Source organism: Lissotriton helveticus, chromosome 7 (genome assembly GCF_964261635.1).
Source record: "Lissotriton helveticus chromosome 7, aLisHel1.1, whole genome shotgun sequence".
In the NCBI taxonomy this organism is placed as follows: domain Eukaryota; kingdom Metazoa; phylum Chordata; class Amphibia; order Caudata; family Salamandridae; genus Lissotriton; species Lissotriton helveticus.
This window is the reverse complement of record NC_136068.1, coordinates 461,950,524-461,975,573: the sequence shown is the minus strand read 5'-3', so window position 1 is coordinate 461,975,573 and position 25,050 is coordinate 461,950,524. Positions and strand designations below refer to the sequence as shown.

At 42.8% G+C, this 25,050-nt stretch overlaps 1 protein-coding gene across 4 annotated transcripts in view; it reads right to left on the bottom strand.

Moving 5' to 3' along the window:
- The window catches only part of LOC144768613 (nucleoside diphosphate kinase A-like), a 162,309-nt gene that overhangs the window by 11,885 nt on the left and 125,374 nt on the right, over nt 1–25,050 (bottom strand). For all 4 annotated transcript variants that reach the window (XM_078652411.1, XM_078652414.1, XM_078652413.1 and 1 more), the window contains one exon: nt 5,014–5,126. In XM_078652411.1, the coding sequence (XP_078508537.1) occupies nt 5,014–5,126 (113 nt within the window). The remainder of the gene's footprint in view (nt 1–5,013; nt 5,127–25,050) is intronic.

Genomic DNA, 25,050 nt, shown 5'->3' with positions numbered 1-25,050 from the left:
CTCACTCATCATATGTACTCATACACCTATACATCCTGTTACACAATGACACTCATCCATAGTTACTCACACACATAGTCACACATGCAAAGTATCAAACATCCATTATATTGCATATACAGTTATACAGACACCACCACACTTATTGCTACAGAAGCTTACACATACTTACTCTCTTAAGAAATCACTTATAGAAACACATAGTAATTTATACAGGAACTCTTCCAATCTCTCACTCTCACATATACTCACTTATATACACCAATACTCACATATACTAAAACATATGTAGTTACTCATAAAGACACTATTGAGACAGTTATTCATTCACTAACACACCCATACACACACTCATCCACCCATACAGTTCTGCACACATGCTGTCTTCCACACATGCAAGCAGTGAGTCACTCATTCATGCACCTATGCACTACGTAAGTTTCGAGGTGTGGGGGCTGAGAAAAAAGGGGGTCCCAAAAAGTGTTTTTTCCATGTTAATTTCCAAAGGAAACTTTAGACCCGGCTACAGCCCGAACTGCTGAACGGAATTACACCAAATTTGGCAAAAGGTAGCTCTTGTTTCAGAAAGAACTCTTTTTTTAAATGGTGTAAATCCGTTCAGTAGTTGCTGAGAAAATGAAAAAATAGAGGTTTCGATATCTAGAGGCGCGGTGGATCCGCACACCCTGCCGATCCCGAGCTGCATTCTAATTGGCTGTCAACACTTCAAACCAGGAAGTGTTGGCAGCCATCTTGTGCCTTGGTAGAACTGAGGCACAAGAAAACAGTGAAACTAGCTTAAAAAACAAGAAAAGGGGGCAGGGTAGAAACACCCTGACCTCCTAGGCCTGCTCAGGGGGTCCCACAAGGACCCCCAGGGCCAAAATGTCAGGCAGATGCTTTTAGTAGTAATCCAAGAAAGCCACTAACCTTAAAAGATCGGCCAGCAGGGAAAATGGCAAGAGGAACGTTCCCTTCCTCCCCTGAGTACAACCCACACAGAGGGATTTGAACACCGCTATGTAAGAGAGCACCCATGGGAAAAAGAGAATTGGAGAAAACAAGAAAGGCTCGGCAGATAAGGTCTATCAGAGGAGCTACGATAGGTGAATAGCATAGCCCAACGTGGTATGTTGCAATTCTTCTTGGACACAGAAGTAGGGATAAACAACAAAGAATCACTCAAGAAGTATAAGCCTGGCAACTTACAATAAGTGTGTTCTGCACCTTCCCCCCTAGAATACTCTTACTCACTAGTTTTCTGTATGCAGAGATTCCAAAGGAAAGAGCGTTCAGTCTGTAGCTGGAACAAATGAACAGTCAAAGCAAAGTACAGCGCCTTCCTGCTGTACTGAAAGAGGAATGCTGGCACTTCTTACAATAACCAAGTCATCAATGAAGGAACGCTCGTTGTTAAATTCACAGCAAGAGCGTTCTTGTTACATCAAAAAGAAAATAAATGGAATCTTGAAGCCGGCAAGATGAAAGAATAAATATGGAGCCTGGACGACAAAGCAACTCCTCGTTGCTAGTTCACAGAAGACCTAAATACCTGAAATAAGGGGGAATTGTTCTGTGACAGCAAAAACGAACGTTCTGTAACATACCTGTCAGGCACTAAGTAGTACCTACTTAGGCTCCTCAATCCGTGCGGGTCAAAGTAGCGAGGATCCCAGGCTGAATACCTCATTGAAGAAAGCGCCCGACCTCCAGCGGGGAAAACACCATCCGCTTGGTGCTCGGAATCTGATCACTAGAAAAGCTCAGCATAAGCACAGGAGAACGCGGGAAAGAAGATCGCCTGACCTCCAGTGGAGAAAACCCCGTCCGCTTGGCACTCGAATCCACAGGAACGTATCGGGCAGTTTGTCAGGCCCCGATGTGAAAGGGGCGGGGCTTTATAGCCATCGAATCGAGAGGCGGCCCCTGCCTAGAAACGCTGGAGGTTGTCCCAGGACATTCTGGACCATGCCTTGTGATGTTCAAAAATGCACGTCCCTTCTTTGGCCAGCGGGGGACACCACCTGCAGATATCGACTAGGTTGCCGTGTAAAATAATAGCGTTTAGCGCAGCACTGTCTGAGGAGTGTAGTGACCTAGATACCCCTTTCCTGTCCAGATCATTTAGTACTGTGTTAAAATCTCCTCCCCAGAGAATAGTTTCACAGTTCGTCGCCTTCACTTTGTCCAATACATCTTGAAAAAAGACAGGAGAGTCCATATTGGGACCATATATTGCGACTATCACAACCGAAATCCCGCCTAAAGCACCCAGTAGTATGACAAATCTCCCCTCTGAGTCAACTTGTATGCCACCTTCCTTCCAGTCTAGACCCCGTTTGACCAACACGGCCACCCCCGTAGAGTAGTTAGAGCAAATGGATGCGTACACGTGGCTCCATATACTGTTCTTGAGCCTGGGAGACGGTGTAACATTTAGGCGTGTCTCTTGTAACACGCATACATCTATGTGGTGTCTCAGTAGATATGAGTGGACAAGTCGAGATTTCCTGCAGTTTTGCTATCAAAGGGTGGGAACCTCGCGGCTATCGCCCTGTCATAGCAAACTCTGGTTTGGTTTTTGGAAGAGAGAGCAGGGAACCAAACCAGATTGCTTTTCCACACGGGGAGCCGCATCTTAGCAGCTCCTCATGTGGAAAAGCAATGCCGGCTCCTGCAGGAGGCGAGGAGCCGGCAGGGACTGTGGGGGCATTGGGACCCCCCCATGGTCCCCAATGGAGAGGGCCAGCCCCAGGGGATGGGGTCCCCGGGCTAGAAGTGGACTGGGAGGGGGCCACGCGGCCAGATTGCTTTTCCAGATTGCTTTTCCACACGGGGAGCCACATCTTAGCAGCTCTCCGTGTGGAAAAGCAATGCCGGCTCCCGCAGGAGGCGAGGAGCCGGCAGGGACTGTGGGGGCATTGGGACTCCCCATGATCCCCAATGGAGAGGGCCAGCCCCGGGGGATGGGCTCCAAGGGGCTAGAAGTGGACTGGGAGGGGGCCGCCCTCCCCTACAAAAATTGTTTCTAAAAAGGAAGGACGGCCCCGGGGCCATAATAATTTTTTTAATGGGGGAAAGGCCCTCGGGGATTGGGTCCCCAGGGCCCAAAAAAAGTCAAAAGAAGGGAGGCCACACAGCCCCCCTTCTAAAAATATATAAGAATGCAAAACACTGCGATCGTGCCGGAGCCCGTCCCCTCCCAGCAATACTCTGCTCCCTGTGGCCCATTTTACAATGGGGAATTAATTCCCCTTTATTACTGGGGTCCCTGGGGGCCAACTAGCCCACCAGGTACCTCCAGGAAGCGCCACAGGGCTGCGTTGCAAAGAGGTGGTCCAGGCCACACCCCTTCTTACACCTCTCTGCAACGCAGCTCTGTGGCGCCTACTGTTGGTACCTGGTGGGCTAGTTGGACCCCAGGGACCCTCAGGATTCAAGGGGACTTAATCCCCCATCTTAAAACACACCAGGGGGTGGGTTTGCACATTGGTGAAGGCAGAGGGCGGGGCCTGAGGTGACATGTGTGCAAACACGCCCTGTCACGCATTTTAAGTTAGGGAATGAATTTCTCTTCAATCCTGGGGGTCCCTGGGGTCCAACTAGCCCACCACGTACCTCCAGTAACCGCCACAGAGCTGTGTTGCAGAGTGGTGTAAAAAGGGGCATGGCTTGGCCCACATCTCTGCAACGCAGCGCAGTGGCGCTTACAGGAGGCACCTGGTGGGCTAGTTGGGTTTTGGGGTGGTAAGGGTAATTTTAGAGTTTTTGGTGGGTATGCGTTTTTGGGTGTCAAGGGAAATTTTAGGGTGGGTATGGATGGGAAGGGTAATTTTAGGGTGGGTAAAAGTTTTGGGGTGGTAAGGGTAATTTTAGAGTTTTTGGTGGGTATGCGTTTTTGGGTGTCAAGGGAAATTTTAGGGTGGGTATGGATGGGAAGGGTAATTTTAGGGTGGGTAAAAGTTTTGGGGTGGCAAGGGTAATTTTAGGGTTAATGGTGAGTATGGGTTTTGGACGGCAAGGGAATTTTAAGGTTAAGGTTATTTATGGGTTTTAAGGATATATATATTTATGTGTGTGAGTGTGTATTTACAATATACATATACACACACACATTCATATGTATTTATGTTTATGTAATTATATGAAAATATACATATATATATAAATATATCTGCATATATATATACATATGTTTACGTATATATATGTATGTATGCGTGTGTGGGTGTGTGTGTACCAGACAAGTGTTTGTACCTACCTGTACATTTTTTAGCAAGCATGTGCCTTTATCAAACATGCTTTTATCACGAAAATGTAAGTATTTTACATGAAATATAAACCCTTTATCTATATAAAGAATGGGTTTAAACTTTCCTGGAAAATACTTATTATTGCTTGTAAAACCTTTGCTGCGCATATGCCCTTACCATTCATGTTTTTACAACGAAATTCATTGAAAAGGCATGTGTGGTAAAGGCATATGCGATGGAAATGTTATGCATGGTAATGGCATTCACGTTGTAACGGCCACGTTACAACGATAGCATGCCCTACCCTACTGCCTTGTGATACACGGTTTCTCCAGCCTAACCAAAAAGACTATTGTTTGGCTCCAGCATGCTAATCTTCTACAGCTGGGACACAGATGAAGACTCCTAAGGGGTTTAGACAGAACAAGGAGTCTTGGAAAAGGAAGCAAACTATTGATCGTTCAATTGGCACCGCCTTGAGGCTGGTTTCAGCTCCTAGGTACTCTCTACAAGCTTTAGCAGAAGTCCATTGTGGGACAAAGAGACTTTCAGGGGTGCCCTTAATGAAGTAATTACACCACAGGGATACACACTGGAACTACAACTGATTCGCACCGCGTTTATTATACACTCATGAGAGCAACAATGGGGTTGAACAGGGAAACCTACTCATTATTAGTTCATTTCCTCAGGGAGAGACATGTTGGGTGTGGACAAGAACTTTTCTCCATGCGCTACATACACAGTTTCCACCACATACCTGGCAGCCTCAATGCAATAGTCCGCGCGGATGGTCCCAGGCTCGGATGCAGTTGGGTCGGTCTGTCCCAGCATCAGTCGCGTCATTTTCACAACATTGTATCCCTCCCAGACCTGGAGGAAATAAGCAGAGAGCTTCAGGCTCCACCAAGGAAAATACTAATTCGACGACACATTTGATTTTAACATGATTAATCATGCGTCTGCACTTGAATATCCCTGCGCAGTAGTCCCAGTGTTCATATTTTAATACTGAATGATGCGTGGCAAACGTTCTTTGAATTCTCAAATCAGACTGCCCAAGGCATCACTTGCAAAACAATAACAAGCATTTGCAATGCAATAGGTCTCTCATTTGTTAACGTTAGAGCTGTTGGTGTTGAAGACTCCAGCTCAATGCCCGGCTAGGGACAGGTGGACCGCTGACATAGCTCAGGACAGAACTGATAAACAGTGGGGGTATTGCTGCACACGAACTGAGCATATTTCGTCCAGCAGCCGCCTGCGCATTATACATTACAGGTTCCTGCACCGCACGTACTACACTCCTGCCACACTGTACAAATACAAATTGCGCGATAACGATAAATGTGATAGGTGCGGCATAGAAGTAGCGGACTTCCTGCACCTCGCATGGGAATGCGGCGCTATACAGACATATTGGCAACAGGCCTTTCACGCTCTAGAAAAGATGACATCACTACAGTTACAAGCTTCTCCACTACTGGCGCTGTTAGGTTACACGGAAGATATCAGCATTGCATATTGCCGATGTGTTTCAATTGCTATTTTACTAGCCAAACGGAGAATCGCATGTCGATGAGGACGGGGCAGAGCGCACAAATTTAAGGAACGGATTAATGACATGATATTTTGGCAGGAACAGACACTAACATACACTGAACTCCTCCCTCTGACTTCCTGTCCAAAGGATATATGGGACCCCCTCAAGGCATATCTACTTGTGGACCCTATAGATGCCCCCCATACGACACCGTCGCCCTCAAAAGAGACAGGCCTACATGCTTCCACTAACACTGAATTCCATCCCTAGTGTGCACTGCATTCCCTAACTAGAGCTTCCCGCTCAATTCAGCAAAAAGTATCTGATTGTTTCTGGGGCACATTACTGTAAAAGACTGTCATGTTACTGAATACTACTATTTATGTATTTCGGAAACTGCTGTGCATGCATATTTGTACAAATCAGTCGGATGAGCATGTGTATATGCTGATCTTGGTTTATGTTCAATAAATCTAATAAAATATGAAAATAAAAGCTGTTGGCGTTGAAAATGACAATGTTTTTAACTTTTGTTTGTTTATTTGCAGTTGAGTAATTATATTTGCATAGCGCTATTGCCATTGGTATAAAAAAGCAAAAGTAGAAAATATTGTCATTTTTTAACACCATCAGCTCAAATTTTAAAAATGCGAGACCTATTGCACTGCAAATGCTTCTTTACCTAGCCATGGTGCAGGGTGTAGTATCATATGAGGCAAAAAGAGGTCCTGTGCCACCTCTTTTAGCCATGGTACTGCACCCTGCAACATGGCTAGGTAAAGAAGCATTGGCAATGCAATAGATCGCACATTTGCATTGGTATACAAAAAGCAAAAGTAAACAAGCACTGGTAATGCATTCGTTTTGCCTATGTGATAAATAATAAGTTGTTTTTGTCAATCACCGCCCAGGACAAAGGAAGGAGCTCCCTTACAAGTCACAAGAGAGGAGGTGAAACCTAACAAGCAAAGTGCAAGCGCTGTGCAGAAGAAACCTATAAACAGTGCATGCAAAGTGTAAAGCATTGTGACACTGGTTGGAGGTGAAAATATATGTGCTCTCATGGTTAAACAAGCATTTGCAATGCAATCGGTCTCGCCTTTGGGACCTTATAAGTGTTTAGCCATGCATTATATTATCCCACATTACTGCAATGGACTGTGTGGCAGTGATTATAAGTGTGGCAGTAGCTTTGGCACTTATTTCAACAACTTCATTCTCCAATCAACACAGCACCTAACACCGCTTAGAAGACAAAGAGGGACACTCAAACAACAGTCCATAAGTGGGTAAATCGTGAAACCACAGCTTTAAAGCCTACACAAAAGCAACGGGTCAATACCCAGTTCAAGCAGTGCAACAAAACATTTGAAGCAGCAACTGCCTATTCTCACATATTCAATTGCTCCAGACAGAGTAATATAGAGGCAAGTTCATTAATCACAATAATAAAATGCATTTCAACATTCTATAAAACGGCCTGCCAGTGCCTACAATAGGGAACAATTTTTAAACTCATAATATCTGTTGCACCCAAACACAGAACTAAAGCCACATAGGTGGCGACACTATGCCCCCATCTGCACAACCCCACTACCCACAGAAATAATACTTGTAGTTTCATAAAGACGCATTAAACACATTAAAGTTCATCCTCATGCCCATAGGACCAAATCCATAAATGCAGCAAGTTTTGGAGTAACAACAGAAACAAAGATACACTAGTCAGTTAAATGAACACTTTGTCCCAAATTCTCAGACTGATATAAGGGCACATCACTGGCACAAGTGAGTATACAAATGCTGAAAATATGATATAATATAATCTAACTAATAAAGTAATATTCCAGACATCCACCCAGACACAACTGCATAACAGTCATTCACTAAAAGCACTCTGATTGAGAAGATTTTGGAATTGAGAGATTCACTTTTCTTTAAGGCCACACAAAATGCAATGTCTACCAATCATTGTGCCCCATTTAGATCACTTGTGACCAAAATCATGACTAGTCAATTGTCAGGCAACAACTATGAGTGACACTTGCTTATGAGCAAAATCAAGTGATGAAGATGAGGGAAATATAAATATTAGAAATCACACCCATTTGAGCAACGAGCCACTTGTTATCATTGAACTAAAGTGTGCTAACAGCAGGCAGCTAAAAACAGGGCAGAGTCAGACAGCGTGGTTGCACAATTCTTATAATCAGTACACTACAGGCCAGGGGTGCAGGCAGCTCAGAATGATTGAAGCATTCATTTTAATGATTAATAACAGCCATAGGAAGTTAGCTGAACTACTAAAACACAGATGTGTTAGCCAGCCTTTGCCCACACTGGGCCCCCTGTATCCTCCCTGCTGCCAGCAGTCAATCAACCAGATCAGGATGCAGAGCATCGGTGGCGGCATCCAGGGCCTTTCTGTCACAAGTGGGACCAGGCCCACAACGTTAACATCTCTTCTCAGCTGCCTACTTATGAATCAACACAGTTAGCTGACTCACAGAGAAGCTCCGGGCATCGGGCAAGACTGAGGCGGAGGTGCACACAGTCCACCAGAGATTATAGCTGGCAGCCAGCACTCTAAGGTGATATTTAAAAAAAAATAACAAGTCTAACAGGTAGACCTCGGTAGGCCTGTGTACAGTGTATAAACGATGCAGCCAGTTTCATATACGGAGCTTGTAACTGTCATGATTACAATACTGAACAATTGCTCAGACAAGGAGAGAGTTTCTGCAGAAACAGACAACACAGCCCAAACATTGCTGTTAGGGTATTGGTGGATGTGCTGTGCAGCTAATATTATGAGTGAAGTGTAGGCCAGGTAAAATATAGATGTAGGGTTCTGCCCCAAAATTTCAAGAAGGGCTGAGACACGCAACCACTTGCAGTGAAAGGGCGGCAAAACAAGCAATATTGCAACATATTATAGCCGGACCTAACGAGGGGGCACGTTCAGAAACTATTAGACAGAGATAATAAAAGCTGAAGCAGGCCCCACTTGAACGGACGTGGATTTAAAAAAAATATGTTTATATTTGTCTGCATATAAGGTATGGTGTTTGATAAAAAACAACTAGCTAAAAAAAGAGTGGTACTGCTCATGCCCGTTTAACTTCTGAAAGGCAGTTGAAAGTTCGACCACCTTACATCAGCCCTTACTGGTCTTAGTCGGCTCCATTTGAATATCAAAATTAAATTCAATTAAATTGCAAAGCTCAGCACACAGCCTCACACTCATCCAAGGGTTCATGAAGCCACTCGTTGCTAATTCTGGAAGTTTCCATGTTCGGACTATGCAAGCATGATCCGTATTTTTCAGGCGCTGTGAAAACAGTTTAACTCCCTGCCTTCAAAACTTTGCACTCGTACCATGCATTTAACAATCTGAGTAGGGAAAAGCCCATAAACTGGCGGCCCGGCCTTCTTACGACCACCCACCATCATACAAGGGTCTTGTTTTTGGATGTCAGTGAGTGAGGACCGGTATTGCTGCACCGGCCAGTGAATACCCGGATAAATGAACAGCTTTTTACTAACGTGCTTATATGCGTTCATTAAGTTTCTACTGAGCGAACACCGAGTCTAAATGTTCACTCCGGCTTTGATGTGCCTTCCAAAAATAGCCACAGGTGTCAGCAGCAGCTGAGCCACTGGAAAGGCTCTCTGAAACGCACCAGACAGGAAGACATTCGCCTGGCTAATTTGCCCCTTCCCAGGCCATTCCCAGGCACCCTGGTAGCATGGAGTCGCCAGGGAGGAGACAAAAAGCATTATAACACCACAGCCCGATCCCAGCCGCCACAGCACTCACCATCTCCCGTACTCATCCTTGCTGAGCCACGGGGTCAGCTTTATGGTCCCCATGAAGACGAAGAAGAGCCTGAGAGCCACGGACAGGGTCACGATGGTCACGGTAATGGGGGTGGCCATGCAGAAGATGGGATGAGCGGGCGTGCAGGTGTGCTCCATCAGGAGATGGTGGGGAGCCTCACCATTGAGCCAGAGCCCCACAGCGCAAGGAAGCGGAGAGACTAGCAGGCAGTTGCACGGCGTTAGCTAGAAACCACACCATAAGTTAATTGCAGGCATTGCTAATGCGATACGCATGTTCACATGCAATGCGTGTGCATGCCTTTAAACAGAAACCGAGCACAGCGTGCAGTTCAGTTTTCTGTGCAGTAAGTTTGAGGGGCGATGGGCAAACCTGAGGGGCAGTTCAGGAGCCAGATGGACCAGCAAATGGTCACCGGTATAAAAATCGAGCTGCGGTGGTGACGTCGTAAAGGAAACGGCCGCCATTGTCCCGCTGCCTCGAAAGTGAAAGTGGGCATGGCTGCTGAATGGAAGCAAAGTACATCGTCCTGCTTGAGTTAGAAGAAACTTAATGCACGAGATCCAATGATAGAATTCTGTCAATATCACGCGCTTGCCTCCGAGTAAAAAAAAACCACAATTATAAGTCAGCACAAGATTAAACGTTCAAAGTCCATGAATATCATGTGCTTGCAGCAAAGTAAAAAAAATTATCAGTGTCTGAAAACACACTCGGCATTAGATCAAACCTTCAAAGTCTGTCAAATCACGCGCTTGCCTCGAAGTAACAAAACATTCTACGTGCCAGGAAACACACTTGACACGGGCTGAAACATTTCAACTCACATTAAAAAAAGAGATCTCCCCAAAACAACAGACCAAAAAAAAGTGGACGAATACAAGTAAAGGGTCCAACAGCCATAGGCGTACACAACAGGAAAAAAGGAAGGGCTCGGAACACTATTAGCCAATAGCAAGTAGTACATTTTGAAAGACACACTCAATAACAAGTAGAAACAGCATTGCCATAGCCAATAGGTCTCGCCTTTGGGACCTTATAAGTGTGTAGCCATGCAACAGTTGATGTTGTTGCACCAAGGATATTGTGCTGCATAACTAAATACGTATAAGGCCCAAAGGCAAGACCTATTGGCTATGCCAGTGCTTGTTTCCTTCTCTATTGGATGTAATACATTTGCTATTCTTTGCTGCTAGAGTTATGATTAAAGAAGATTACTCATGATTGAGCCTCCTGTCTAGTAATAAACAGTAAAATGTTAAACTAATGTTTTAGAAGGCGTGCTTACAATATCATTGTAATGGATACATTTTTTTTTTAATTAAATGTGTTGAGAAGCCCAGGCAACGAAAATATGGTTTAACAGTCAAAAGAAAAATAGTCTTTTATTTTAGAAAATTCAAACAGGGCTGAATAATAATGGGCTATGCACCAGTGCACACTCCTCTCTCTCCCTTCTCCTCTATGAACGTCTGTGTTATGAAAGCCTCAGGTACATGGGTCACATGCCTAACTTTAACTCAGATATAACCCATTTGTAAGCAAAGCAAGGAGACAACATATGTATTTCATTGTTGATCAAAGATGTATTCTTCTGGTGTCCAGAACAATTTCTGAAGCAATTTTATTCTGCTTCAGAAGCACCACATTAAAAACTGCTGTGCACATTATAGAATACCTAGACTTGGCCATTAAATTATAGGCGAGTACAACATAGAGCACCTTAAAGTGGGAACAGGCTCACAAGGACCTTTTACTGTATTAGAAGATAAACCGATAATTATTTGTTGGAATGGTAATTCATAGCATTGTGCACGATATTATTAGTAATTGAATTTGCACGACAAGTGATATTTATTGCACATGTATTACCTGTGGATTTAAATAAAACATTAATTAAATGTCTCTGCGGAGTGCGAATCGGCTGGAAACACTTGACAAATGTCTCTAAATACTAAATGAGAACATCGCCTCATATCATGTAGGGAGGGGACCTAACCACGAATGGCATACCAATCACCAAAAGCAGCCAGCAGGGCTTGTCTGACCAACTGTGTATTGACCCATCCGTAATTTACTTCTCACACTGGGTACCCGTGACAGAGGTCTGTCCAACCATCACATACTCTAGCCACCCAGAGCAAACTGCGACTGGCAGCAGGACCTACTCAGGCAGAGAGTGGTTATCAGCTCCTACTCACGTTTACTGCCAAGTAGGTGTCTGATTCACCGTAATTTATTCACAAACCAACACATAACGTCTATAACCTGAGTGGCATCTGCCACATGGTGGAGAAGGCAGCAGGCAGTGTTTATATACACAGCAGAGGCATGTGCGGACTGCAGAGGCAATAACACGTTTCGGCAGTCTGCCCAGAGAATTAAGATTGGCTGAGGTGTCACCAATGCACCAATCCTATGGAACCATACATTTTACCAGTCCCACCCATTCCCAGGCGACTCCCAGACTATGGGATTGGCTCACATGCGAAATTACTGACAAATGTCATCTGTGAAAAAATCAATAACGGACTACGGATATTAGGCTGATTTCGCGGATGAACCGTGCTCACATTACCCCCTCCCCGGGAAAAGATAGCTTGTAGACCATGACTGACCGCACCCCACCGGCCTGCCACTTGCGCCTGGAGTGGATGTACGTCTACCAGGGACATCAGTGCCGCAACAACCTCTACTACACGGTTGCGAAGGAAAATGCTTACTTTGTGGCTGGGGTCGGTGTGGTTTATAACAGCCAGGAACACCACCAAAAGTTCTACTGCAGAAACAACATTTACATCACCTGATAACCTTGCAGCTTTTAGTTTTCCTTGAACATCACCGTTTTCATTACAATTTTCAACTTTCGAGATTGGACACGTAAATATTTAAAAAGTGGAATTACTTACTATCTCGCATTTCCTGCATGGCTCTCAGTACTACCAGTTACCCTTCTAATAAAGTATTTAAATCCTGCTGAGAAGTCCCTTTACTTTCCTGTTAGATAGATTTTAACTGTGCTCAATCTCGTCTATTAAATTGTGCAGTCATTCTGTGAATTGCAGGTATGCATTCCCCTCAGAAGGTATATTCAATGCAGGTGTGCTTCAAACTTCTTGTGTGAGTGTTCTGTATCATTCCTATAAAGCATTGTGATGAAAGACGCTCCCAATTAATTAGCATGAAAAAGAAATGTAACAACAGATTGTATTGCACGCAGGTTGCCTGAATGTCAATGCATTTTTGGTGTTTTCTATACTGCCGCAGTGTCACCGTAGGGTCCATGAACTTCATATTCAGTTTGTGTAAGTCACCAGTAACTTATCTGAATAATGCCGAACCTCATAGGATTAAACGTATTTTCTTTAAAACATATCCACTCCATGAGGGGCATTCTTTTTCCCCAGGCCAAGACCTAGGGTTGCGACTTAAGACGAGAATTGGAGGTGGAAAGTACCCCAGTTTGTTTAGTTCTACACCAGGAGGACGACGGGTGTGCATTACTGTAGTAGAGCCGACTTGCTGGAGGAGACAGTATCGGCAATGGCATTAACAAAACAAGTGCTGAAACACATTAACGACTACTCGTGCATGCAGAGCGTTTGCCAAGCGGGAGCGAGCAGCAAGGCGGGATAATTGCAAACAGATGACGCCGCTGCTCGCTCCCGCAAGGCAAACGCTCTGCATGCACGAGTACTCATTGGAAACAGTGCAAAACATGCACGAGTTTCCAATAAAGTACAGTGCGATTCCAAGGGGTCCCTCCTAAGCAGTGCTTGAGCGCTGCATAGGCGAGACCTAAAAAAGGAGATGCGGACTCACCTAGTAAAGCATATACTGCATGTCTCAACGAGACAGCGCATGCGCTGCCTAGGCGAGACCTAAAAAGTGGTGGTGAATATCTGGACCACTGATCAAGCGAATGAGGAGAAGTGGTGAACAACCATAAGTTATGAATAGCTGCATGTACGACCAGTACACAGGATTAAGAAACTGCCATTACTCACCCAAATGTCCATGAATCAAACCGTCACGCTCGCGTGCACCCTCGTTAGTATGGATCGGAAAACAAAGTAACAGTCAAAAAGGTGTATTGCAGCGCATGCACAGTTATAGAAACTGAAGACAGGCTAACACAGTACAAAGAGAGTGTCCAAAAGCAGGAAAAGATAGTGTGGCAAAGTATGTGATAGTTCCAAAACCCCTCCCTGTGAACCCATGAAATAAACATCATTAATATTGATGACCTCAAACTAAATGCGTTTGTTATATTCAATGTGCCAGGAACTACAAAATATTGCAAAACAGCAGTTTGGATTTATAACCTATACTAGAATACAGAAAAAACCTTGTATCAAAGTATAGTAATATAATTTAATGAGTGTATAACAAATTATGTATGGTGCACATTTCTTTAACACATTGCGAATAGCCAAAAAGGTTAAATACAGTGACATATTCTTCTGTAATACACACATCTAATATACCTCCACCACAGCAATGATTGCAATTGTGCTTGTCTTGTAATTACACTTTTAAATGATACAATAACGAGAATCGAATGCCATGGAAACACTATGAATGGCGTATGTTGTTTCAAGAGTATTACTGTTGATGCAGTAATCAGAAAAAAACAAGTGAAAGAAAACAGGAGCTGCCTTATTCATTAAATGTGATAGACATTATCAAAGCTATGGCAAACCAAACAAGAATCACAAGAGGATGTGGCACAGTGGCCAGAGCTGCTGCCTCGAGAGCTTGGGAGCCCGGTTAAAGTCTTGATGGCGCAACATCCTGTGATGTTGGGCAAATCACTTAAGTATTCCTGGTGATACAGTTGTGCTATATAAATCTGCTGCAAGATGAAAAAGCATTAAGAGGCACAACTTTATGGAAAATATAGTTCCACCAAGGCGGATGTTTACAACATTTCAGCTACAGGAAACTGATAAGAGAAGCAGATGAGGAACAAGCATTGGAATATGCAGGAAAATAGGCTACCTCCAATAGAAATGGAGGAAAATTAGGTGGCATGCACAGTAACCAATGAAAAGCCACGAAAGAGAGGGGGTGGGATGCCCCTTTTAAGTTTATATTGAAAACAATAGATTTCTCAGGCACAGCGCAAGGAGGTGCATGCGAAACCTAAAAACATTGTCATTTTAATACCAACAGCTCCAACTTTACCCAATTTGTGAGACCTATTGCATTGGAAATGCTTGTTAATTACAGCACTCAAAGTCTGCAACAGTAAGACCTAAGCAGACTCTCTGCTATTTTACTGACAGAAGTGCTGGCCATACGCATGTGGCGCTTTTTTTTGAGACACAGGAGTGGCAGGTAGACTCGCCCAGGGTTAGTCAATACGGTCTTTTAGTTGGGATTAGAGCCCATGAGTTCTTCATTTACAGGTCATGAATTTTGAAAACGTGTCTGTTCTGCTGGGCAGAGGCTGGAGTGTAACAAAAAAGTAGTGCAAGTGTGACCAGCCGGGCCTGGGTAGAGCCTAGGAGATGGGGAGTCTGGGTAAAACACATTCCACTCTGGCTGTAGTGTAGTAACTATCCGCTTTATAGGGATCACCAAGTACAACTGTAAAAGAAAGAGGTGTGGTGTAATCACAAGCACCATAACAGTGCAACTGTGAAAATGTTTAGAAAAACCAGTGGGACTATTTAAGAATAAAAATGAGAATAGTTTAACACAGAGTGCACGTTTTGAAATTGCCCATTCATAGGGCCCTCAGGGGATGAAAGGTTGAGTCGGATTTCAAACTGCTCTCACCTTGGACAGCTCAGGTGCCTCTCTAGCATCAGCCAACAGAAGCCCTCTAAACATAACAACTGTAGTGGCAAGTCGATAGAGAGGGCAGGGGCACCCCAATAAATGCCATTAAGATGTAGTAAATATTAATCATGCCAGTTGGAAGAATGATGAAGCCAGTGATAGATAGGCTGATGTACACAGAAAGGCAAGGAGATAGGGAAGAGACAGTCTCTCTTACTCAGAGCTACAGGCCTTCGGAGCACAAGTAGGTAAGTTCATCTCATGAGTTCCCTATATGCCAGCTTTTCAAATCTGCAACACTAGAACTATGTTATCAAGCTTATTATTTATGCTGGCATCATAGTGACCCCCCGAAGCTAGAAAACAAGTTTTAAGGTGGATAAATAAAAGGGTCCCTTGTGATGATTTCAGGGGTCACAGAAACAGGACAGTTTTCCTGGTAAGATCAGATATGAACAGTGGGCAGATTTTGAAGAAAAATATCCTGCACACAAAAAAACACGGGGTCACATATAAAGTAACCCTGGGTGTAGTTCGCGTAGTAGCGCTGTGATGTATTCCTATAGGTACTGTATCGATTCCCCTATTCCTGACCCTGGTTTGGTTAATAATTAACTAGCAGCCATCCAACGGTGCAAAAACCGTTATCTGATTAAGCCACACCACGGCACAGAAGCGCGTTATCTGATTAGGTCATAACGCATGCCATCTAATTAGACAAGCGATATTCCTCCAGCCCCTGATAAGGCATACGGAGTTCTCAAAACAAATCAAACCTACAGCGACCTGGGAAATTCCCATAGCCATTGTTTTGATTTCACCGAGAACTTCAGCAAAAGAATGTGCGAACGAGCCCGTTCATATGACATCCTTATTGACGTATATATGTCCATCCTTACGTCAATCTCGGCACCTTTCAGGTATAAATATTACCGACATTGCCTTAAGCAAACACATGCGGTGGTGACGAGATCGGAGCAGCGAGACGTGCTGAGGAGCCCAGCAGAGAGCGAAGCCCACAGACGCTGCCCCGCCTTCCTGACGCGCTGAGAACGAGACGCTGCCTTTCTCCTGCCGAGAAATCCAGCTCCGGCGCTTCCAAGCAGCCCTCGCAGGCAGCTGGAATATCAAGACCTGGGATAAGAGATACCAGCCCTCCATCATTCTAGATCTCAGGTACAGAACTGAATAACCCCTTGCAGAGAATTCTCGAATCCGTCCCTTGGCAAAACAAACTTAACTTAAACTGCTACTTATCTACTCCCGCCCACGTATTAGGCTTAGGTCAGGTACATTGGGGTAGGCGTGGTTAGAAGCACCAGTTGAGTACGATTAGTCAAATGTATATATGTATGTATCTATTTTATCCATTTTAAAGTATCATATGGCTCAGAAACCATATCAATGCTTTTACAGTATTATTTTATAATTCTGTCTCTACTGTATGCACTTTACTTAACTACAAGTATTGCAATAATAGCGATTCATTTCTCTTGTATGAGAAAAGAGACTGATCAATAAATAACATCTTTTATTGAACCACGCCCATCTCTTATTTCTCTACAAACTGGTGAAACTAAGAATGCACGTACTGACTGAGTAAAATAAGTTGTCTATTGTTTTCACACGACTCTAGAGATACACTCTTGATTAGGGGAGAGCAAAGTTGTCATGTTCTATGGTTGTCAGAAACTAAATCCCTTCTTGTCTATCCAGGGAGGTTAAAATCCTCCTTGCCTATTCGAGAAAGTTTCTAGTGAACTCTCAGCTAGCTGGCAAACACAAAACTTTAAGTCTAATATCGTCGGTAGAAGACCTAGTTAACCTCTGCCCTAGGTCTATACTATTGAAGATATTATTCCAATGCGCAGAGCCTATTGGGATAATAGGAACTACACTACATGGCGCCCAACGTTTGGATAGGCGATAAAACTAACGCAAGACATTAGAGTAACTCAGTCGTGCTTTTTCACACAGAACCCCTTTTTTCCCATAATACTCCAAAGACGTCTGGAGTGGGTGAAAGGTCATATCCGCCAAACCTCGCAGGAGGAGACTCCTATGTATGGTTCTTGGTTTATTCAACGTTGAAGGATACACTGTTCCAAAATATTGTGCATCTAATCTTTATATTCCGTGGAAACTTGATCTGCAAACAAACAGAATAACCTTCATGTCAGTAAAATGTCAGACACTGAAGAAGAAAGAGAGACAGCTAGACTAGCAGCTGAACTAATAGCAGCTGATAATACTCTGCTACAAAATGACCCGGATATAATACTCATCCCGGTCAACATAAGAAAATCTATAACTTTAAAACTTATAGAAAATGGACTGACACCAAGAGGTGGTACAGTCATATTCGTAATTGAGGCACACGAATATCGGCAGACAGAGTATTCTATTCATGGATAAACTTTCCAGCAGCAAACGCTGTAACAAAGGACTTCCACTATTACAAAATAGAGGAACCTCCTAATGAGTACACTCCTTTCGAGGAGGTGGAAATACCACTCAAATTCCAAGAGCATCTGCTCTTGTTTAATGGCGCCCTAAAACATAATAATAACATCACCAGGCTCGGTCCACTAGGTAGACCAGGAGCAACGTGGCCGGTCCTAGCCGGATACACACCACATCCAGACATTGAAGAAATGCCCGCACCAGAACTTTTAGCACAGCTAAAACAATTAATAAAAATACATAGACAATTAGTCCAATATGTAATGCGGACTTCAACAATCCAACCAGCAATTAAAATTCCACAGCTGACCAGTCATCAGGGGAACACAAATAAAATTACACCACAGAACATACAGTCCTGTCTAGGTAAGGTACCCGCAAAACGGGAACAAATTCCTTTCTGGCTAGCACAAAAAATAACTCAAATAGAGGCGGTGTTTCCAGATACCACCCCTGTTGAGAAACATAGGATTCTGACTATCTGTCTTCCAATGGGAATCGCACCACATGTGAAGGATTGTGACACTTGGGGAACAGTCTTTGCTTCCATTTACACAAAAACACATGGTGTACCATCCATGTCAGTAATACCAGATGTGCTAAAACAGATTCAAGATGAATACGGTCCAGAACCCGCTTTAACTCTCGGTATGAAACTACTGAAAGACTTCAAGCAGGTCTCTGTAATATTATTAGCCAACATAAAGGGAGAAGCAGCAAATGTGGCGATTCGCCAGAGGTTAAAAGAGACAAATATAGCAGACCAACCATCGGAAATTGCCAGAATCATAGAAAAATCCTATGAAGAACTAGGAAGAGATAGTTTGGGTGGAATACCAGTGAAACCCCAACTAGTTGAAAGTCCTGAAAAGGTATTTATAAAAAATAATTTAAACACTCAAAAAAAGAGCTGGGATGGAAATAAACAATCCAATCCTAAAGAAAAAAGATTCCAGTCCAGAGGAAGGTCTCCTTGGCGGAGAGAAAGATCTCCCGACCAAGGACGCAAGTCTCCCCAACGGGAGCCCTCTGTGAAAAAATACAACCTTAGAAATAGGGATAATATAAAGAAACCTGATAGATATCAAGATATTGATACACGTCCCTCTCAATCTTTTCAGACTTCCTCGCAGAAATCGGAAAGAAGAGGACGATCAGAACAAAGGGAAGAGCACGTCAAGTCCAAAGACAAAGAACCTGCTCAACTGAATAAAAAATTACAATTTCCAAAAAAGAAGGTAGCCAGTATTAAAGTAATCAACAATGCCGAGAATACTGAGGACACAGCTGAAAAACGGAGAATGGGCTCAGACAATGCTAGACAGCGCAGCAGAAGTGAGCATAGCTCGCAAAGTCCTTATGAATCATCTGGAGACAGTGGACACGAATGAATACATTCAGGTGGAAACTGCAGATACCAGAGTTAGCAAACCTCATAAAATATATGAAATAACATTGCGTATAGAGGGGGATAAGACTAGAAAAATAAGGGGACTATTTTGGGATAATCTGTCCAAGGGCTATGACATCCTTCTAGCTGAACGAGACTGGCCTCCAGAGTTTGTCAGGGAGTGCCCACATGGCGAAGAAATAATTATGCCTGCCTTCTCAAACCATATTCCAATTCATAAAAAATATACACTTGCAAGAAAGTGGGCAGTAGCTCAAGCCCCTGCCTTATATAAAAATCATGTGGGATGGGATGAGGACTCTCCTCCTCACAAAATCCAGTTAAAATCACAACCTACTGCACAGAGGCAGTACCCGATTAAGCAAGAAGCTAAAAAACAGGTAAAAGAGATCCTAGATCAACTTGAATACCAGGGGGTGATTGAAACCTGCACCTCACAAATGAACAACCCTTTGTTTCCTGTCTCCAAGCCAGACAATTCATATCGTCTTGTTTTGGACTACAGACACCTTAACTCATGTTGCAAAACATTTGCAGTACAAAACTCGCACAGTGCTGCACTAATGAATAACATAGTGCGCAAAAAATACAAAACAACCTTAGACATTTCTAATGGTTTCTTTTGTCAAAATATAGCACCAGAGAGCAGATATTTGACGGCGTTCTCAATAAATGGCACGCAAAAAAAATTCTGTTGTTTGCCCCAGGGGTTCAAGAACAGCCCAGGATTATTCTCAGCGAGAGTAACAGAATTACTACAAACATATGATGACGAGGCATTATCTTATGTCGACGACATCTATCTAACAGATGATGACTTGGATACTCACTTGAAGAGAGTGAACACCATAATACTTGGGTTCGCAGCAGAGGGTTACAAATTTAACTTTAAAAAGTCAAGAATTGCCCATCTAACAGTCCTGTTTTTAGGATATGAACTATCAAGTGAAGGCAAAAGCCTGGCTGACAATTTCCTAGAGAAATGTGCTGTAATCCAAGCACCTAGAACACTAAAAAACTTACAATCAATTCTAGGCTTCCTAAATTTCGGAAGAACTTACATTGTAAATTATGCAGAGAGAATTAAACCTCTCTATGATCTAATAAAACCAGATTTTAAAAGAATCAATTGGACTCAAAAACACACAGAAATTTTGAGATCTTTACAAACGGATATGTTAGTTAAAACAAAATTACAAACACGTGACAACACACACAACATTGTGATTCGAGTCATCCCAGGAAGATGCGGATTCACATACCTGACCTCTAATGAGGGAGAGAAGGTACCAATAGCATACAAATCACATTTGTACACAGAAGCTGAAAAAAGGTTCAGCATTAAGGAAAACATTGTTCATGCGGTTCAAACAGCTGTAGAAAAAGAAAAATACCAAGCAGACGGTAGACAGGTTACAGTCAGAACAGCAGAATCAGCTTTTGAGGCATTAACAACACCATGTAATTTACCGACAACTGCACTAAATCCAGAATGGATACAATGGGTAAATTCTCTTGCTACAGACAAAGTAAAATACTATTTTGACCCGGAAATGAAAGAATTAAAATATCTAGAATATGAGAAAGAATACCCTCTGCCAATCGACATTCTGCCTTTACGACAGTACGCCTGTGTAATACATACAGACGGGCATGCTCAACCCTCAGTTTGGGGAGAGCTGGCTTACAAGGCCACATGCGAAATTGTAAAAGAAGTGTGGCGCGGAGGTAAATTAAGACCTCTACTTATAAAAACACACTCAGTGGAAAATAATTCAGAACAACAAACTGAAATAATAGCGTTAAAAATGGCGCTAGATAATGCCGATCGCGAATTCCCGACACTTATTGTGTGCGATTCGTATTACTGCGTCAAATCATACAATAACGATTTACAGAAATGGAGTCAAAACGATTATAAAGATGACACAGGTGCAACAATGAAGCAAAAAGTGCTTTGGGAACAAGTAGTTCTTTTACAGAAAGAACTACCAAAAACTCACGTGATACATTCACTGAGTCATCAGCGTGATGGCGTTCACGTTGCAGGGAATTCATTGGCTGAGACAGCCACAGCGGTAGCAACTAAACCGGCTTCCGTAGCTACAAAAAAGCGTACAGTAAAACACATTGACGGTGAAACTGTGCTGGCGGTGAAAACGTCATCAAAAGGCGTCTGCTCGGCGCTACCGATCAATTATCCACTCAATTATACATACATAATCGATGCAAACTCAGTCCCTTTTGCTCGAATCCCTGGAGTGGGGGATAGAGTGATTCCAAACACGGACAGGAGAGGCTTGTTAATAGCAGACGCACATATGGGTGAGGGTCTCAGACACCTTAAACAAAAAGATTCTCAGGAAGAATTACAATCAGTGTACTGGTGGCCAGGCATGAGCCTGCATCATCACATTTTTGTAAAAAACTGCCCAGACTGCAATAGAGATCGCAGTGGCGAGCGGGGAGGACTATTACCATGGCATTTCACTCCAGATAAACAACAACAATAAGAAAGCCCCCATCATGAAAAAAAAGCGTTATATTAACATAAAAAGACTAATTTTCACTTATAATGTAGACCCCAGCGCTCGGCTGACGTCTGGACTGTTATAAAAGGATTTGCGAGTCTATAATGGCATATACGCTAGGAGAATGCTACGTTTTGACTAATGTATTCCTTTTAGCCTTCAAGCTTATGGGGAAGCATGGCCAAATGAGCATAGCATAGCGGGACTCTTCTCACTTCCTTCCTGAGGGATACGGGATGGTGTAAAGAAAAAACCAAGACATAAAGCAATCTATAACGGAAAAGGTATTAGGTTCGGGTGCTGGGTGGGTCAAACATCTAATAAGTGTCCAACGTAGTCTAAATAACCTGCCAAGGAATTCTCTGAAAGGGTTCAGTCCGTACGAACTATTGTTCGGGACTAGAATGGTGATCCAAGATCTTGATAGTCAGACTTCAGTGGTTAAAGACAAAAGCTTTGATATCAAAGATCGTTTGGCTATTTTACTGGACTTAAATGAAACAAGAAAAGACCTGAGCAACATAAAACTGAAACAACAGCCAACAACCACTGAAGAGAAACCACCTGTCCCAGCAAGGCCTGTCTGGATTCCAAAAGTCGGGGATCTAGTCAGAGAAAAGATCGCAGTAAAGAAGGAATTTGGGCCTTCTTACAGAAAAGCAGTTCCTGTCTTGTCTATCAACGGGACAAGATCAGTAGTACTACCGCCCCTTGCTGGTAAAAAGGATAACCGAGTCATATCCATCGACCTGGTAAAACCACAATCATGTGGCCGATAACAAACAGTAGGCCAAGTGGACTCCCGAGAAATAGCAGAACACCAATGTTTGCTACAAATACAGAGGCTCAAACTGGAAGACTGATCACATTTGGAAAATCTACAGTGAATCAACAAGGACTATGCAACAAAGCAATGGAACTTGAACCTCTTAAAACCCAAATTAAAACTTTTCATCAAGAAACAACAACCTATGATGATGTAACTGCAGACTTTGCTAATGAAACAAAGCAAAATCCAAAAGCAATTGGAACAATTGACAGAACAGCATCTGGCTACTTCATCAACTTCGATGATTCATCTGAAGCCCTGAGTGAAGCAAAGAAACAGCCATCAACAAAAACTTTTAAAGACAAAGCTAAGGAACTTTTTCAACAGCTGAAAGAAACCTATCTGATCTCTCCATGGATTGAATTTTGGGTGGCCTTCGGTGCATTTATCCTCATTCTTTGGCTCATCTTAGTACTATGTTTGGGACATTTCATTGAAGGGAAATATGCTAAAATGGACACAGCAAGCCAGAAAATCAACTTGGTCCTTAAACCACACACATCTTCACACATCGAGAAAAGAGAACTTTCTTCAGTAAACTTCACAGCCAATCCTATACCAGGCGGTGTAGCATGGGACAAAACTGATTATGAAATCTATGGTCCGGTTGAAATCCTGAAGTATCCACACCAATTCAAGATCTCATTGAGTGATTTTGTAAAACCAAGCTCATTTGCGGATGATTGGGACTTTGAAAGTATTAATGATATGATGTCTGATCTTGTGATGTCTGCTAAATTTACAGAACATGATTATTTGCAGGGTTCGTCTAATTATGATCAGATGTTCTGCTACAACCATTATGGTAACCATTATCTACATAAATCTGCTCAACCTAGAAATGTTTTAAATTATAACCAATGGGAACATTGTGCTACTCCTCCAAAAGATAGCTCGAAAACATTTTATGATAAATATTCATACTTTTCAGGGTTTAACACAAGTAATGCAGAAACATTTTATTTCAAATTGTCAAATAAGACAGGTATGAAGACCATGCTTACAAACACAAAATTGATATATTCCGATTCATTCTTTGAACAAATGAATACATTTGGGTTTGATTTCTGGAACAATAATATTGAAACAAAAACTGTTTGGGGTACAAGAGATTGGCAAGTACAAGGTATAGAATCATTGTTTAGAGCCTGCATGATCCCAGAACAAATTATATTTTTGAACGACACTATTCAACAAACTACCTGTCTTGGCTTAGCCAAAATCAAAGATTTGAACAAACCGTCTATTCCAAAGCCAACAGTGAACAGTAATAGCTCTATAGATGTTGAGATAGACGTAAACCATATATTAAACCCAAACAGAACACATCCTGAATGGAAAAAATGGTTGATCTGGCCCACAGATACAAATAACTGTCAAGACAGATTCCTGAACAAAGTACAGGGGTTCACATTGACTAGGCCAGACCCTAGATATTCCCAAAGACAACATCCAGGGATAGTAACCACCTACAGCGTGGGCAAGCTCTGCCTTCAATGGCTACAAACGTCCACACTGGCTGAAATTAAGCAACACCTAACTTTACTTACAGAAGGTGCTGACTTGCGTGATTTCATATTGGGACCACGCAAACAGCGTCAAAAACGTTTCATAGCGGCCTCTATATATGCAGCTTATAACGAAGTCTGGAAAGTAACTCAAATTGAGATAGCAGAAAAAATACGGGAAATTGACCGTATTAATTTGGAAAAATCACTTTCTGTGGTGGACAATGGGTTAATGACTCTGTCCTCCAGAATATATTCTCTGGACAGCATTGTGTCTTCAGCAATCGATATAATATCGCAAGACTTACTGATGTTAAAACACGGTCAGTCCCAATTGCGTTCTATTGTACAGCTTGGCTGGACGTTACAAAATTTGCGTTCTGGCTATGTGCCTTGGCGTTTAATCAACACAACGTCATTATTTAATATCTTTAACCTCACTGATAAACAAATCAGTTTGGCACAGAAGGGTGCTGACTATACAATTCTGAGCATTGAAAAACTTGAGAGATTACCATTGACAATGTCAGAACGACCTGTCATTGAATGGATAATAAATATTCCGATAACTACTTTCCAGTTTCAATTCTGCCAAAAATATATACAGGCAGGCCTGTATGAAAGGTTGGGTAAAGGATACATTAAGTCAATATGGAACTTGCCCTATACACACGAATGTGTCAGCAATAAAGGCCAGAAAGTGTTTCTCAGTGGCGATAATTGTGCAAGATCACTGAGCGGTACACTTCTGTGTCAGGGTATTAGTTTGCACGGAGCCTGTGAAGGGACTTCAAATAACCTTTCATGTTACCAGCTAGGCACACCTGCAACACGAATAGAACCATTCTTTAGGAGACTCTCGAACGGGAGTTACATTCTAATAG